This window comes from Ischnura elegans, chromosome 6, assembly GCF_921293095.1.
Source record: "Ischnura elegans chromosome 6, ioIscEleg1.1, whole genome shotgun sequence".
NCBI lineage: Eukaryota > Metazoa > Arthropoda > Insecta > Odonata > Coenagrionidae > Ischnura > Ischnura elegans.
The window spans coordinates 114,497,666-114,515,210 of NC_060251.1; the positions used below are offsets into that span (position 1 = coordinate 114,497,666).

General features: G+C 42.2%; 1 protein-coding gene across 1 annotated transcript in view; it reads right to left on the reverse strand.

Moving 5' to 3' along the window:
- LOC124161450 (A disintegrin and metalloproteinase with thrombospondin motifs 3-like) overlaps positions 1 to 17,545 on the reverse strand; it is a 68,658-nt gene that overhangs the window by 29,700 nt on the left and 21,413 nt on the right. The window contains exons 6-11 of the mRNA XM_046537772.1: positions 15,586 to 15,678; positions 13,172 to 13,413; positions 10,625 to 10,777; positions 4,812 to 4,928; positions 3,417 to 3,549; positions 141 to 313 (exon numbers count right to left, since the gene is read on the reverse strand). Coding sequence (XP_046393728.1) covers positions 141 to 313; positions 3,417 to 3,549; positions 4,812 to 4,928; positions 10,625 to 10,777; positions 13,172 to 13,413; positions 15,586 to 15,678 — 911 coding nt within the window. The remainder of the gene's footprint in view (positions 1 to 140; positions 314 to 3,416; positions 3,550 to 4,811; positions 4,929 to 10,624; positions 10,778 to 13,171; positions 13,414 to 15,585; positions 15,679 to 17,545) is intronic.

Consider the following 17,545-nt stretch of genomic DNA (forward strand, 5'->3'; position numbering starts at 1 on the left):
TATACGGCTTTCGTCTCCCGGGCCGAGAAACGTCCACACGTATACTTACGTCTTTAGTAGGTAAAAGGTTAATCCATCAAATTTATCGAAAAGTGACATACATTCTAGGACATGCAGGGACTCAAGGGTGACCCTCTCACTTGGGGTTGTCGCACGTTCGGGTGCGGAAGGTGATGCCGTGTCCGCAGGAGCGGGAGCAGGGACCCCACTCGGACCAGCTGCTCCAGCCGCCGTCACGGGCGTTGTACCGCACCACCGACTTGCTCCCTCCCTGCTTCCGGTCTGCCGTCTCGCAGAAGCCATTCACGCACCACTATGCAAGGTAACAGGAGATGCATGGCAAATCAGTGATTACACCACGAATACATCTGGGAGTTACGATAGCTTCGAACCCATCGTGGGGAACACGTATAAAGGCCGCTTTGCACGGGGCACGTAATTGCGCAGGTTAGAACTACATTTCTTTCTCAATATGGCGTGGAATTACACGTATGCACGAATGAAATTAGAACGGGCTATTTCGCCATCTCATGTCTATGCATTTGTCACATGCGATCTAGCAATTCAACGCTTCACAGGACGCAATTATGACCGCGCCTTCGTTCGCGTCGGATTCTGCAAGTAAGTGCCCCGAGAAAAACGGCCTTTGCGATAACTTCACACCTATCTTAGGGAACAAGTACAAGAAATATTTTTGGAAGAGCACCGAAAAAGCTGGGATTTGTCAAGCATTTTGAGGTCAGATTTTCAGGTGAAAAAGTAAAAGAGAGGTGTTATTTCGCAATAGGGTAGTTTCCTGTTATTTTTTATCACCGAAATCGAAAGATTATTACTCTTGGAATACGTATTTCACGCTCTTAGATTTTTAAATGACGATATCTATTTTTCACGATCAAATGAAAAGTGAAAATTTTCGAGCGCGCGAAAATGCGTCGGGTAAGTATGAATGCTGGGAAAACCCCGCGTGACGTTGTTCTGGTTCCCGCTGCCGCAAGTGAGGTGACCTTGGGGCGAGGCTTTGAGCGCTGATACGACGCAGGATGCTAGCAGGTAGCGCTTGGCTTAAATAAGGATTATTAATACATTATCAAACGAAGGAAACTTTCCGACCATAGGCAGTTTTAATAGGTGATTATTAAGACACGTTTCCCTGAGCTCTGTGGCTCATGCATGCATTGGTAATCTCAGACGATGTAAAACTCCTATCTACTCGTATAAAAGTCCCTGTGACGTCAGGGGAGTGGCATCGCATGGGCGCCAATCTGGCCTTTTTCAAATGCGGTTGAAATTGACCATTGCAATTCGTCTAAACTGGGATTTGTGAAGCCAAATAATTTGTATATTATGAATATGTACACTAATGGTGGGTAACGAATCGCAATCAATGCCTTTCGTTTTCTTTCATGTAGGAAACTACCCTTATATGTTGGAAGCCGCTAGTGACTCGGAGTATGCGCGCTGGGCTTAGATTTCTTGAGAAATTGACAATACCTCTAGATATCTTTCAGAGAGACAAGGAGTTCGTCATATAATAACTCCATAATATTTCCAGAACCGACAGGAACGATAAATCAAGGGAGATATTTTGCCGAACGGGTATGTATGGGAATTAATTATTATCCCGAACGATAAAGAACCGAGACAAGGAGTAAAAAGTTAGCAATTCGTGGAATCCCATTTTAAAGAAAATAAAAAATGATAATACTCTTCTTCTCCGTCCAAATTACCTAGTTGTAACCGTTTATTTATTTATTTCATTTTTCAAAAACAGGCGATAAGGCCTTTACCTTGAATAGAAAACTTAAAATCTGAAGCTTTAACAAATATGAACTATAAAAAAACCATAAAAATAAAAAAAAAATTTTGAAGATAGCTTTTCGAAGCTGCCTCTTGAATGAGCCGATGGGCATTGAGAGATCCAGGTAATAGTGAATATGGAATTGAAAAAGGTAGGGAGCCTATAAAACAAGTGGTCTCTGAGAGAGAGAAACACGGAATTTAGGTTGGTGCAGTGGCAGATCTATTGGGGGGCAGTAAGGTAGCCCCCCTTGGATATCCAATTTACACTAGATGGAATGGTAATTTTTTCTTTGGCCACCACTACTTCTGGGACTTTACCTCATACTTAGTCCCCCTCCCCCTTGTCCCCATCCTGGATCCGCTACTGGGTTGGTCTAGTAGGTGGTCATTACGAAAGGGGCGGGTGGGAATGTGGAGTGACAAGAACGCAGGCATTTCTAAAGGATCGGAAGTTGCCATTTAGGGCATTGTAATGGGGTAGTTTCCTTCAACAAAGAAAACGAAAGGCATTGATTGCGATTCGTTACCCACCATTGGTGTATTCATAATATACAAATTATTTGGTTTTACAAATCCCAGTTTAGACGAATGGCAATTGTTAATTTTAACCGCATTTGGAAAAGGCCAAATAGGCGCTCATGCGATGCCACTCCACGTGACGTCACAGGGACTTTTATACGAGTAGATAGGAGTTTTACATCGTCTGAGATTACCAATGCATGCATGAGCCACAGACCTCAGGGAAACATCCTTTAATAATAACCTATTAAAACTGTCTAAGGTCGGAAAGTTTTCATCGCTAGATAAGGTATTAATAATCCTAATTTAAGCCAAGTGCTACCTGCTAGCAACCTGCATCGTATCAGCGTTTAAAGCCTCGCCCTAAGGTCACCTCACACGCCGACAGCGGGAACCAGAATGACGTCACACGGCGTTTTCTCAGCATTCATACTTAGCCGACGCGTTTTCGCGCGCTCGAAATTTTTCACTTTTCATTTAATCGCGAAAAATAGAAAATCGCGTCGTATCAGCGCTCAAAGCCTCGCCCCAAGGTCACCTCACTTGCGGCAGCGGGAACCAGAACGACGTCACACGGAGTTTTCCCGGCATTCATACTTATCCGTCGCGTTTTCACGCACTTGAAATTTTTCACTTTTCATTGAATCGCGAAAAATAGAAATCGTCATTTAAAAATCTGAAAGCGTGAAATACGTACTCCAGGAGTGATAATCCTTCGATGTATAAAATAATAATAGGAAACCACCCTATTGAAAGAAAGATCGAATATTACTACGAGTGAATAGTGGGACCAATGATAGGGCAGACATTAATTCAGAGCGAGAAGAATTACCGAGGTGAGGAACGCAATGTCGGACAACTGAATTCAAAAATTAAAATGGCAATTAAAAAAAAGGGAAATTAAAAGTCTTTAGTTTTATCACATCGTTTTCTGTTCAGTCAACCTTATTCATTCGCCCTGATGACGATGGACGAATGATCCGTTGAAACGTTGGTGATATATACGACAAATCGGACCGGTAGAAATCCAAGACTTCTCGCAAATTATTCCCCGGGAAAGAATCACTTCATATAGTTTACACATTAATCGTGATTACCTTATCGTATCCGCATTCTGTCCCTTCCAGGGGTGGGCCTTTCTTAGTTTTGCAGACGAGGGGCGAGGAATGGTGACTGCACCACAAGTGGGTGCAGGGGTCCGGTAACTCGAAGCTGTGGCACAACGTGTACCTGCCGAAATAAACAAATCAGCTCGTTAAAGAAATGGAGAATGTTGGTTTACATGAGCTTCCAGATAAAGGGGTTGCTGAGCCGAAATCTCAATTAAGTAAAGGAATTGCCTTGATTCAAAGGAAAAATAAGTTAAGACAAGAAATATCTTCTCTTGTCAAACATTCGATTGAACACTAGTGTAATCGTGGTAGGTTACTCGGGAATAGGGTAGTTTCCTTCATCAAAGAAAACGAAATGCATTGATTGCGATTCGTTACCCACCATTAGTGTACATATTCATAATATACAAATTATTTGGTTTTAGAAATCCCAGTTTAGACGAATGGCAATGGTCAATTTTAACCGCATTTGAAAAAGGCCGAATAGGCGCTCATGAGATGCCACTCCACGTGACGTCACAGGGACCTAGTTTCTATACGAGTAGATAGGAGTTTTACATCGTCTGAGATTATCAATGGATGCATGATGCACAGACTTCAGGGAAACATCTCTTAATAATCACCTATTAAAGCTGCCTATTGCCGGAAAGTTTCCTTCGTTTTTATAGGGTATTAATAATCCTTATTTAAGCCAAGCGCTACCAGCTAGCATGGTACTCTACTACCTGCTAGCACCCTGCGTCGTATCAGGGCTCAAAGCCTCGCCCCAAGGTCACCTCACTTGCGGCAGTGGGAACCAGAACGACGTCACATGGAGTTTTCCCGGCATTCATACTTAGCCGTCGCGTTTTCGCGCGCTTGAAAATTTTCACTTTTCATTTCATCGCGAAAAATAGGTATCGTTATTAAAAAATCTAAAAGCGTGAAATACGTGTTCCAGGAGTAATAATCTTTCGTTCTAGGCAATAAAAAAATAACAGGAAACCACCCTATTCCACCGGGTCAGGTTGTAGACCAAGACCCCTATAAGGTTCTTGGTTTAGACAACTCAGGGCGTTTGTTTCGTGGTGCTCAGTTGTTTTAGCTGGTATAGGGAGTGTTTTATTTTCGGCCTGCCCGGAAGTGACGTGCAAGGCCTGAGGGACTCAGATGTTAGCACGGATGTATAATGGACATAAAGGGAGAGAGGGGTCTTGTATATATAATTTTTAATGAAATATAAGCATCATTATTCCTACTTCTTTTGTTAATCATTTACCGGTGGCGAACCCGACATGAAAATACCTGTGAACTATCTAGGATCTTGGAGTCCACCCCATCCTAGTTCTAAGACATTAACGCGTGTTTGTTAATTGTTCGTTTCCATGGGTACTCACTCACCCGTCTCCGAATTCGAGTCTGCATTGTTCGTCCATTGAGAATGTTGCGTGCAGGGAGGAGCCAAGGACGGTGGCATTGGTGGAGTGGGGCGGGGGATCGTTCAAACACGTCCACTGCCTGAAATCAAATAATGAGGAGAGAGAAAATTATTATAATCAATTAATGGCAGATTATATGGCAATGGGCAGATATCAGCTGAAAATAAACAAAAAGAAGACTAAGATTTTATTATGGAGCGAAAGAGAGGAGGCTAGGACAAGCATTAAACTAGGAAAATAAAAACGTGAAGATGTAAAAGAGTTTTGTTACCAAGGAAGCTGAGTACCCAACGATACGCGAAGCAAGGACGTAATAGTAATTAGAATTGCTCAGGAGCGGAGGACAGAAAAAAGAAAATACAGCTGAAAGTGCAAGAATAGAAGTGAGGAATCGAATGACCAGATGCAGGGCCGGTTCTAGACATTTGTCTACTGTTAACGAACAACATTCCGCCCCTCCCCTCAAAAATAACAAGAGGGATTCTCTCTGTATATATTTTAAAATAAATACAAGTACTTTCAGTATAATGTTCGAGACTGTAACATCAACGTGAAATTACGATGTGCTTGCTCTTACATATTGAGTGTGATGTTTTTGGGGCTTATAAACCAGCGCTTTGGCGCCCTACGCGGCTGCGTACTTTGCTTTCCGCTTAAACCACCCCTGATCAAATGTTACGCGTGGATGGGGCGCAGATAGGAATTAAGGCTGGGGGGGGGGGGGGTTTAGGCGCAACTAATATTGGGGGATTAGGGGAATGAAGTACCCACCAGGGTAAGCAGAAGGTTCGGGGGCACTCCCCCGAAAATTTTTATGATAAACGGTTCAAAATGTTGAGTTTTACGGCTTTCTGAGGGATATTTCATTAATCCTTACGCTTTTCTATAAGTAATATTAATCCAATTACGTAAAATGGATTAAACTAAAAAAAATTTCTGAGCTCGGAGGGTGGGGGGGGGGGGGGGTTATCCCCCAAAACCTCCCCTCGCTCCGCCACTAACATGTTTCTAACACGGAGCAAGTTTCTCCATGGGAGAGAGGCTTGGACTTTGACCGTTGCAGAGAAGTCAAGAGTGAAAGCATTCGAAATGCGGCGTTACCGAAAAATGATGAAGATAAAAGGTATGTGAATAATTTTTAATCTAAGAAAAAAGGCATAATAAAAAGAAAAACAAATAAGAGTATAACGCGGTCATGATATCGTGAGATTTCAACCGTAAGACTAGCAGTGTCCTCCGGCGTGCTCACCACCCAGGTTGGCCTTGCTGGGATACCGGTTGTTACCTTGGTTTAAAGTATACCGGGACTAGCCGCGGTGATAACTTTTACGGGAGTCACCCGCAATGCACAATCGTGCGAAAGATCCACAGAGAAAAAATCATCCGCCTGGACCGGGATTCGGACCCGGATCCCCCGATTTCCGGTCGAGTTAAGCTACCGAGGCGTCGCACAGTGGGCGGAAATCGAAAAAAGCTGGCCAAAACCCCTATTTTTCACTATTTTTTTTTAAATCCAAAAGTAACGTAGTATTGTTCTAGAATGCCTATACTTCCAAATACGTTAACTTTTTTAAATTTATTTATGCTCTTTATATGTGTAATATCCTTAAAAAAGTGATAAAAAATCGCGAAGTTCCAAATCTACGTTCTTTTTCAAAAATCTCTATGTTTGTTGCCCTGGTGTGTGAACAAAACACAAATATTGTTCTATTGGCGAATACACTACAATAATATGTATCTTTTAGATACTATAACGCTATTCACTTTCCGAATGACCATTATATATTAATTAAAAATTAACTGTTTTTGTTTAAATTTGAACTAAATCAGAGATAAACTTACTTATCTCCGCTTATCTCCGCGGAGATATTATCATCAACAGTTAGAGCGAGGTTTATTCTATGTAATGGAACGATAAAATCCTGCGCATACTTGCAACTTTTCCACTTTTGTTGAATAATGTAAAATAACGCACGGCGCGTAGATGAGCGGCGTCGCAGCGCTTGGGACAGAGGGTGTTCTGATTGTCCAATTCTTTGGAAAACTAGGATTGTAATCACACTTGCTGTTCATTTTGTTATTTCCACATATTCCCTTTATTCCTTTTTGGGCTATTCCCAGCTCCTGTGTTTTAATCCTTTCCTATAACTCCGCAGTGTTCAAACTTTGCCCGCGGTTCACCAAGACGGCAATAAATAGCCTTTATCACTGTCCCTTGCCGTCTTTTGTCTACAGCGGCAACTGGTTCCTGCATGCAAAAAATTTTAGGGGCACGTGCGAGGAGTATTGGTCATAAACTGCCTTTTCCTAAAATTATTTCCTCAATATTGGTTACTCGTGGAGGAAGACCATTGACGCATTTGAGAGAGCAAGTGATAGGCCCAAAAGAAGGAAAACAGAAGAATGTGAGAAGCAGCACTTCGAAAGAGGAATTATGTGTGGCAACTTCAATGCAGTTACGTACCATAGGAGATGATGCTGCAGAAAAAAATGTTAAAATAGCAACAACAATTACACCAACCAGGACCAAGAGGATGCTTGACAAATGGAGAAGGAAAGAAATAGCTCAAACAAATTATCGGGGGAAGAGGTCCCTTATTGTAGCGAGCCATCTGACAAAGGCGCAGTAAATATTAATTCGTGAAACGGCGAGAAATCATGGCCACAAAACATACCCAAGTTACGACCAAATCAGTTTGGCAAAAAGTTCAGCATATCCTGAGGGGTATCTATTTCTGAGGTAAAATGTGAAGTTAACTTGCAGTCTCCATTAAATCACACAGCCTCAAGGATAATATCTTCACTTAAGTTTTTAATGAAAGTCTGCCCCAACAACCCATCCTAATATGTAAATGAAGTTTTGACGGAAGTTCTGACCATTCCCAGCACAAGCACACATGTGAGAAACCTAATGTAAGATACAAAAGCTAGTTCGCGACCTCTCTTGTACCACTTCACTTGTTAGACACTACATCAGGTAAGCACATTTGGAAATAGTAGTATTAGCACCACGCAACGTTCTCATTCTGAAACGTAAATGATAGAGTTTTTTTGATGCAGGTAAATATTTATGGTCTAATCCTCACCCATCCTTGACCAGATTTTGTGGACCAATAACTATTCAATGGACCCGAGTAACGAGAGAGGTTTTCGTGGAAGAAGAAAGGTATATTAATGAGCAGATAAAGAATCTTTGACCAATTCAGATCGACAGTATTTTGGTGATTTTAATATTATTGCTTATAGTGATTGATGGAAAGATATGGCATATAAAGCAAATAATAGTAACTAGTTTTTATCAAGTGTTTACTCTTCAATTTATATCTAAATTCTTTCATAGCTTGGTTTTGTAGGTATGCGATGCATTGGCAGAAACGAGCAGCATGAAATGCTATCTGTTAGATGCGAATAAATGAAGCTGTATTATGTCAAAATTTATTCGGGTTCTATATGCCGCCTAATGTGCATTAAGGTTTGATTCACGATGCGGCAGTTATTAAGGACGCAATTATTCGTATTGGCCAGCTATCCGAGGAGGCCTTGGAAGCAAGGAATAAAGAAATTTGACGATTTAGAGAGCATCGCTAAGGAAAAATATACAGACTAGCCACTAATCACAACCTTTTTCACGGAATACTTCTTACATCCGACCCATATATTTCATCTAAACCAAAAGTTGGTAAAAAAACAAAGAAGAAGGTTTCTGACCAAGTCAGAAAACTTCTATTGACGGAAGAAATTGATTCAGAGGCTAAAGAGGAAGATTCTGGATCATATCTAGATTTTGACTTTTCATATACCTTCTTGATGTTTTTATCGTTCATATTATATTTATTTCATACATAAAAATAAAAACTCAAATATGATAATGCGTTTAATAACTATAGTCCTCCCCATTCTATGTAAATAGAACTAAGCTCGTCCTCGAATCTTTAAGAGTTTACTATATTTTTTGCATGAGAAAGTTATTGAAATTCTAATTCGTATTGAAAATAGAAGACTTAAAACGTCAATATCAAAATATTACACTGATGGAAAAATATTTGGGGTAGATTTCCAGAAATTAGACCAACGCATTGGATGACGCAAAAACGGCCTCTCCGCCATTTTGTTTTTAGAGCGTCTTCTTGTAGAGATAGTCCTAAAAACACTAAAATTGGATTCCTCAGATCAAAAACATCTAAAATCACCACTAATTAGCCATAAATTAGCCAAAAATTCTTCCACAGAGGTTTTGGCCAGCTTTTTTCGATTTCCGCCCACTGTGCGTCGTTCTTACCTGTGGATATTTGTGGACGATTTTGCATTGCGGGTGACTCCCGTAAAAGTTATCATCGCGGCTTGTCCCGGTATACTTTAAACTAGTCGAGAGAAAACACCTCTTTGTGTTCTATGTCCGGGCCTGCTCTCCGGCTGTGGCGCTGTGCGCACGATTTGGACTGCTTGTGGAATCATATGCTCAGGAATCCAGCAACACCTTGTCCGTTAGTGTCCACAAATATCCACAGGGAAGAATGGCGTCTCGGTAGCTTAACTCGACCGGAAATCGGGGGATCCGGGTCCGAATCCTAGTCAAGGCGGATGATTTTTTCTCTGTGGATCTTTCGCAAGGTTGTTACCTTGTTGCTTTTCATGGCCCAATCGCGAGAATAATGCGCCAATTACGAATAATGGTCACAGGGGATTTGCGACACATGGCATTAATTGTGGCATGTCAGTTCTTGGCTCTCCTTTGCCAGAGATTTGGAAAGAAGAGGAAAAACTGCAGTGGGGAGACAGGACTTATTTGTGGCTTGCCAATTTTTGTCTCTCTTTTTGTGGGCAGGCTGTTTTCGGTCCATTTTTGTACGATTTTTGCCCGCAACTTAACGCAATGTCGAGCTGCAGCGCTAGGATCGAGTCTAAGATGTGGGTGCAGAGATTCTGTGTCGAGCACATCAAACCCCACGCACCCCTTTAGGACTTGCTACGACTAAAATGGACCCTAAAGTGTCCAGTAAACACAATAATTGTGGCCACAATGCATGTGGCCATAAAGGGTTGCCATTATGGCCCCATAATGGTTTTGACCCCCGGCCATATTGTGGCCGCCATAATGTGGATTAAGTATGGATAGTACACTTTCTTTATTTCATTAGAATCAACCGACTTCCATTTTAATATCTCACCAACAAACCTGTATCAATAGCAGCTTTAATATGCTTATGTTTACAAATAAATACTTGGTTTGCCAATCTGTGACTACGGTTTGCCAGGTAGCACCCACAATCGGGCCATGATACGGCAAGCTGTTGCTAGCCATAGTCATAGTTGCCACAGCTGAACCACGATTCGGTCACATTGTGGCCATAAGATCCCTTGCACGCACGCCGATTTTGGACGGCCGGTAAAATGTCGGCCGATATTTTACCGGCGAAGCGATGCTTGAACACACGCCAGATTTTTACCGGTCAAACGATAAGTTGCTATGTTTTTGAGACAGCGCCGGCGATCCACAGTGACAATGGCCGGTAGCTAACCGGCATTTTGCCGGTGCCGGCGCGTGGTCGGTGTGTGAGCAAGCTCCAATGCCATCCAATTGTTCACTATTGGAATGTGGACGGCCGATATTTTGCCGGCCGTCCAAAATCGGTGCGTGTGCAAGGGGCCTAATTGTTGTGTTGACTGGGCGTGGCTGCGCAAAATGCAGACAGACGCACAAACATAACGGATATAGATTGTCTCTGTTAAATGTTATAAACTATTAGGCAATGGCAGGATGCATATCCTACTCACGGTGCTTTAGAGTGGAACTCGTCCCTTGAGCATGGCGACCAGTGGAATCTGTTGAATGCAGCAGCCACCATGGGCGCCATCACACTGCCCTCCTGAGCCTCCGCGCCACAGTCGTTGCCAGCCAAGAGATCGCCATCATGGGTCATGCCCAGTCTGCAAATGACACCCCACAGGTAAACGATTACACCGACGGACACGTGAAATTCACTATAACATCCCCTTTTAGGCCTTACTCCACAAATCTATTTTATACAAATTGCAAACAGTTCTTGTAAGTTCAACCGGCGGAAACATAGAGAGCGACGACGCGTACAGCCAAACGCCACTGTTTCCATGACAATATCCCCTTATTGTTTGTTCCACGTGGTCAAAAATAAATGTCGTCCATTATAGTTAAGAAGACTAAAGTGATAAAAGTGAGAAATGTCGATGGCATGAGGGTGAAGACAAAAGAAGGTGAAATACAGAATGCGAGAAGCTACAGCTACTTGGGGACTTTGATAACCGAAGACTGGAAAAGTATAGGAGAAATAAAAAGAAGGATAGGAATGAGGAAAGAAGTTTTCAAGAAGAAGAAGAAGAAGAGAGCCTTGAGTAAAAAGGCACTGGAATTAAAATTGAGGAAGAGATTGGTGAAATGCTTATATGTGGAGTGTGCTTATGTATGGATGTGAGACTTGGACGATGAGGAAGAGAGACAGGGACAGGATTGGGGCGTTTGAGATGTGAGTTTGGAGGAAGATGGAGGGAATACGGTGGACGGATCGAGTTAGGAATGAGCAAGTGTTAAATAGGATAGAGGAGAAAAGAACGTTGATGGAGAAAATAAATCAAAGGAAGTGTAACTGGCTGGGACATTTGATGAGAGGGAATGGGATTATGAAAGTAGCTTTGGAGGGAACGGTGGAAGGGGTCAGAAGGAGGGGAAGGAGAAGGCTGAAGTTCATTGACAACATAAAAACTGGAAGATATGGAGACTTCAAGGAGATGGCCGGAGACAGGAGGGAATGGATACAGCATTGGCGCGGGGGACCTGCCGACGGGCAGAACACCACAAGATGATGATGATTGTTCGACTCCATTCTTTTCTCCCATCGTCACAGAGAGATTGTTAAAACACTTATTGCTGCGCAGTGGCGCCGACTCCATGGGGCCTGAGGGGGCCCGAGCCCCCCCAAAAATTCGTTACAGATGTGAGGAAAAAATGTGTCAGCCTAGTTGATTTTCACCGGAGTGTCCAAATATCTAGATTCGAGTGATCAGGGCTCTAATGTTGATCATATGACTCTTCTAACATGCTTAAAAAACTTAAAATTCACTACTTATAAAATTTACCGGGACAAGGTTCCCGGTTTGGGCCCCCCCAATATTTTTTGTAAGTCGGCACCTCTGTTGCTGCGTATTTTTTGATGCTGACTTTGAAAATGGCCACGAAAAAGCAGTGATAGTCGAGTTTTTATCGAATGGCCAATATTTCCGATTTAACGATTTTGTAAGTATTTGGTGCAAAATGATGAGTTATCCATGTCACAACCCTCCCCACGATTAGGGAACAGTTTGGATTAGAGGCGGGCATGCACTACACTACGTTCAAAATTATTAAAAATAAAACTCCTTTCCTTATCTCCTCCCTTGCGAGGTAGATACTTGTTCCCACCCTTTGACAAATGATGTAAAACCCCCAGAATTCATGGACTTCGGGAGATGGACCTACGCTCGCGGGCCGAAGGCTTCTTCGGAACGTCACTTATTATTAATCAATAAAGTCTCTTCCCATTGGCATCGCTTGGATTTCAATCCTACCTATATCCCGTCAATACCTAGACACCTTTATCAGAGAATCGACCGAGCCATTCCGGCCGATTTCTTCGTTTCTGTTGTGTGCACCGTTAAGTCGGTACACGACAACATTGTAACGGTAGGCGTCAAGGCACGTAAACCGTCTGTAGCCTAGCGCTATTACCAAAGTATGAATTCAGCCGTTACGAGTACATCAGTTATCTTAACCCTAGTAACACCAAAAGGATTATATCTAGATTTAATACGTATCATAGTATACACTGTATTCATATTATATCTGTATAAAATACATGCAAATTTTCGCTACCACGCAGGTAATATCTATATATTATACGTATTATATCTGCTGCCATGATATGGATTTTATATAGATTAAATACGTATAACTCGTCGTAAATCTGTATCTTATACGTATCTGATGATCCCTGGTTACGCCGTAAGGATGTTATTTGTATATTTTAAAGATTCTGGTATACATCAAGGACCATGGATCATCAGACATGTGTAAAATATGTATAATATACAGTTTTGCAAATCTGTATACCGGTATATTTAGAAATCTTAAAAATATACAGATATAATCCTTTTGGTGCTACTAGGGTAAATGACCTCAGAAGGCCTCTCCCATTGGCCCCTCGACTCACACGTGTCCCAAAAAAAATGAAATCAGCCGTTATGAGTACATGAGTTATCTAATGACGTCAGAAGGGACCCTAGAGGGCCTCTCTCATTGGCCCTTGGACTCACACGTGTCCCACCTCGTGGGCGATGATGAATGCGCTGGACAGGCCCTCGTCCCTGTTGAGAGCGCAGCTGCGCGCAGGGTCGCAAGCGCCGGAGACGGGGGCGTAGCCGGAGGGCCCTCCGAGGTCAAGGCGAGTCAGCCACACGGCCACGTCGTGCCGGGGCCCCACCTCGATGGACTTGAGCAGGTTCTCGTTCCACGCATTCACGTGCTCCAGGGACTGCTTCGGGTTGCCCTCCTCAACCTGCAACATACAACAATGTTGTCAACAACAATATCCCGGGAACGAAAGGGCAGAAATGAAAGATATCAAATATGCCCTTCGCGGGATGGTTGCCAACATACATCAGGGGCTAATATCTCACATACCTCAAAATCGGATATTATTAATTACCGCCACTCGAGCCCCAAAGTCAAATATTTTGCGAACATTCAGGCTGAATTTAGGTAGAAGCACTTAGATATTAGCTTTAGATATAGGGAATAAATCAATACTGCTAAGCCCCTTTTTGGCAATAAACAGTGATTAATATAGTATTCAAGGTTACATTGACGAATTTGAAAGTTTATCTAAAGAATTTTATGGTTTTGCGATGGGTGAGAATGATCAACTAATGTTGATGGTATGCAACCCGCGTGCCACCCAAATTGTCTGACTGGGGTGGCGCGCGTTCACTCTCGGCGCGATATCCCGAGAACCAATCGGCATAAATGAAAGATATTTGAGGTGATACAATAAAAATGTCTAACGAGTCGTTGTAAAAAACATAAAAGTGATAGAATAATCCGAGAGTGACATTATCTTAAGTTATGTCCGAAAAACACCCAAAAAACACAAAATTTCTAAACTTTAAATGCGATGTGGCACGTTTTCCCGGCATCCGATTGCAAAAATTATTTACACGATTTATTTTCTCACCAAATGGAACAAAACTGGGGGGGTATCACAAAAGAAATTCGAAAACTTTAAAAATAAGGACCACCCTAATACAACATGCACGGAGGATTAAACTCGTCCCGCAGAGTCGAAAGAAAAGTCTAGTGAAGAGCCTGATCTATGAGTGTTACATTTTACGGTGCGGAAATGTGGACACTTAGGAAGGAGGACCATAGAAAACTGGAGGCATTCGAGATGTGGGTGTGGAGAAGAATGGAGAAGGTGAAGTGGACGGAGAGGAGGAGGAACGACTAAGTGCTGGACATGGTGGGTGGCAGCTCGTAGATGAGATACGGAGGAGAGAGGAAGTATGGATGGAGCGAGTACTTAGCGGGGAGGGGGTGTTGAAAACAGTGTTAGAGGGTACAATGTTCGGTAAACGAGGGAGGGGAAGGAAGAGATTAGGATTTTTTTTAGGTAGAATGATAGGGAACAGGCCTCATAATGAATTTAAGAGGGAAGTAGATGATGTAGGGGGAGGCTGCCAGAATACTTCGAAAGTACTCCATGGAAACCTACGTTAATCGGTAGAATTCTTTATAATAATAATAGGCATCATTGTACCGGCTGTGTGTGGAAGTTGTTATTCGGGTATATCACTTTCGCCACTTAGTATGGGCTCACTATTAACAAAATCAAGAAGCAATACTTCATTGTTGGGAGTAATGAAGTACCAAATCTACCTCTGGAAAAGGAGTGCGTATAGGAAGTAACCATGGCAAAGTACTTAGGAGTGAAATTGGATAAAAGCGGAAATAGTAACCGCGAGATTAACAACTGATTTAAGAAGGGAAGAAATACCACAAGAGCTCTAAATTATATTTTATATGACTAAGATATTGGCAGAAAAATGAAAGGAGAATATATAAAAGTGTTAGAAAGGGTGATAATATATACCTTTGGGCAGAGGTATGGGGCATTACGGAAAAAAACAGAACAGCCAATTGGAGAATAGAGTAGTGAGCTGCGTCATACCTATCTTAGGATTGATGAATGTTGATGACTTCCAGCATGGATTTACTGCTTTCAAGGTGATTAATTGGTACTTTAGTCAACGTGAAAGTAATGCCGAGTATTAGTATAGCGGACAGTGGCGCAGCGAGGGGGGTTATTGAGGGATAAACCCCCCCCCCAGATCTCAGAGAAATTTTTAAGTTTAATCCATTTCACTTAATATTACTAATATAATAGTGTAAGGATTAATAAAATATCCCTCAGAAAGCCGTAAAACTCACCATTTTGAACCATTTATCTAAAAATTCCGCAATTCACTAATCTCGCACCTACCGCTTATCCTGGTGGGTATTCCATACCCCCACACACCCCAGTATTAGTTGCACCTAAACCCCCTCTCCCTTAATTCCTAGCTGCGCACCTGAGAGGGGAAATAAATATTTATCGCTGAATCTCATCTAAAAGGCCATGCACTCCGTCTATCAGCATTGATGAATCATGTGAAATATATAAGTTCACAATTACCTGTCCATCTTTCTCGTTGTCGTAGAATATCATGCGGACGATGACGATTCGCAAGTTGGAGTCCAATGAAGGATCCTTGTAAATGGCGCTGACCTAAAATACAGAAAAAACAATAGTAAGTAATTTTTTTCCTTATCTTGACCTCGTTTAATTCATGTTAAAATAGTTCTTGGAGTGTAGGTCAACGTATGTTATGCAAACAAGTTATAGCCAACGTTTCTGGAGATACAAGGAGAAGAATCCGAGGAATTAGCTGTATAACAACATCAACCCATAACCCATATTTTGGACTTCGAAAATGGAAAATTTAAGAAGAACCACAAGAGGAAACTTTGAACATATTGAAGCCCTGATGATTGTTTTAAATAAACAGAAACGTTGGCTATAACTTTTTTGCATAACACACGTTGACCTACACTCCAAGAAATATTTTAACATGAATAGTAAGGTAACTAATTGTAAGTAAAACGAGGAAAATATTATTTCAACCTTTTGTGACACGAGGACTTCAGTCGTTTTACTTGCAAATATATCCACCACAGTGGCGTAACTAGGAATATGATTGGGGGGTTGGGGTTGTGATGGCCTGGGGTCGCGAGTTCCCCCCACCCAGGCAACTGAGTCCGGGAAAACATTTGAAAAATGACATGCCAGGAAATACATTTTACATCATTTTGGCAGTAAAATTTTATCTTTAAGCAGATCCAGTTATTACATTTCAAAGCAAGGAAATAGCTTTAAATAATTTTTATTTAAATTTATTTGAGGATTTGGATGGGAAACTATCTCCTCACCCCCCCCCATAAGCCACTGATCCACATAATCCACACTGGTTTAAGAATTTAAGGAATCTATTTTGCGCCGGGATAATTTCCGAACAAAAGCCTTCATAGACATCGAAGAAAAGGTCACAATATATTCTCATGCCAACAAGCAGTGTGACCTCTCACTGCTCATACATTGCTCCATGGAAGTTGACACTGAGCCATGCAAAAATAAGAGATAATTAAGTAGATAAATATTCATGCAAATGCATGAAACTAGTTGGATGCCGAAAAGGAAAACAAGGACCAACAAACCCATACCAGTAAAGGAAAAAAATAATAGAGGGATGAATCAGGTCATTCAATAATTAGATTGAGCTCGATTCAAATTTCGAAATTTATAGTTCGACCAAATAACGAAATGAGGAACATATTGTCCATATGATTGTGACTGTTATTTTTGAGTTACTATTTGGGGGGCCTTTCCCTTGGGCTACAACCTTGTCGCGGTGGAAAGGCTTGCGCGCTCCTATGACCCCTTGAGCTGCACTGGCGGGATTAATTCTAAATTATTCCCGGTAGGGCCACCCATGCCAGATAGGTCGAAGGGTAGGAGCCAGACGAAAGGTAGTCCACGTGATGGTGTCACGTGAAAAACACTGTTGGAATGGAAGTGGGAAACCCTACCAACTATCTCTTCCCTGAACACATGGAGTACAACCAAATGAGCCTCGGAATCTCATCGCCCGGGACCCGTCCGCAAAGGGCGGGTGTCGGGCACGGCAGCGAGGTCGGCAAGGTCCTCGGGGTCGTCAACATGCGAAATCCTTGCAGAGACTTATCATCATCAACATCAGTGGCAGCAGCAATGAAGAAAGAAGAAAAGAAGACCAAGAAGATGGAGAAGAAGAAGTCTGCTATAAATGTGGGGACGTGGAATGTGAGGACTATGATGAGGGCGGGAAAGTTAGAAAATATCAAAAGGGAAATGGATAAAGGGAGGATAGATATCTTAGGATTATGCGAGGTGAGGTGGAGGGATGGGGGGGACTATTGGAGTGATGGGTATAGGGTTATATATAGTGGAGGGGAAGAAAGCCAGCGAGGGGTAGCTTTAGTATTAAACGGGAAGATGGGTAAGCGTGTGGTAGGTATAGACCAGGTAAGCGATAGGATTCTGGTGGTAGAAATTGAGG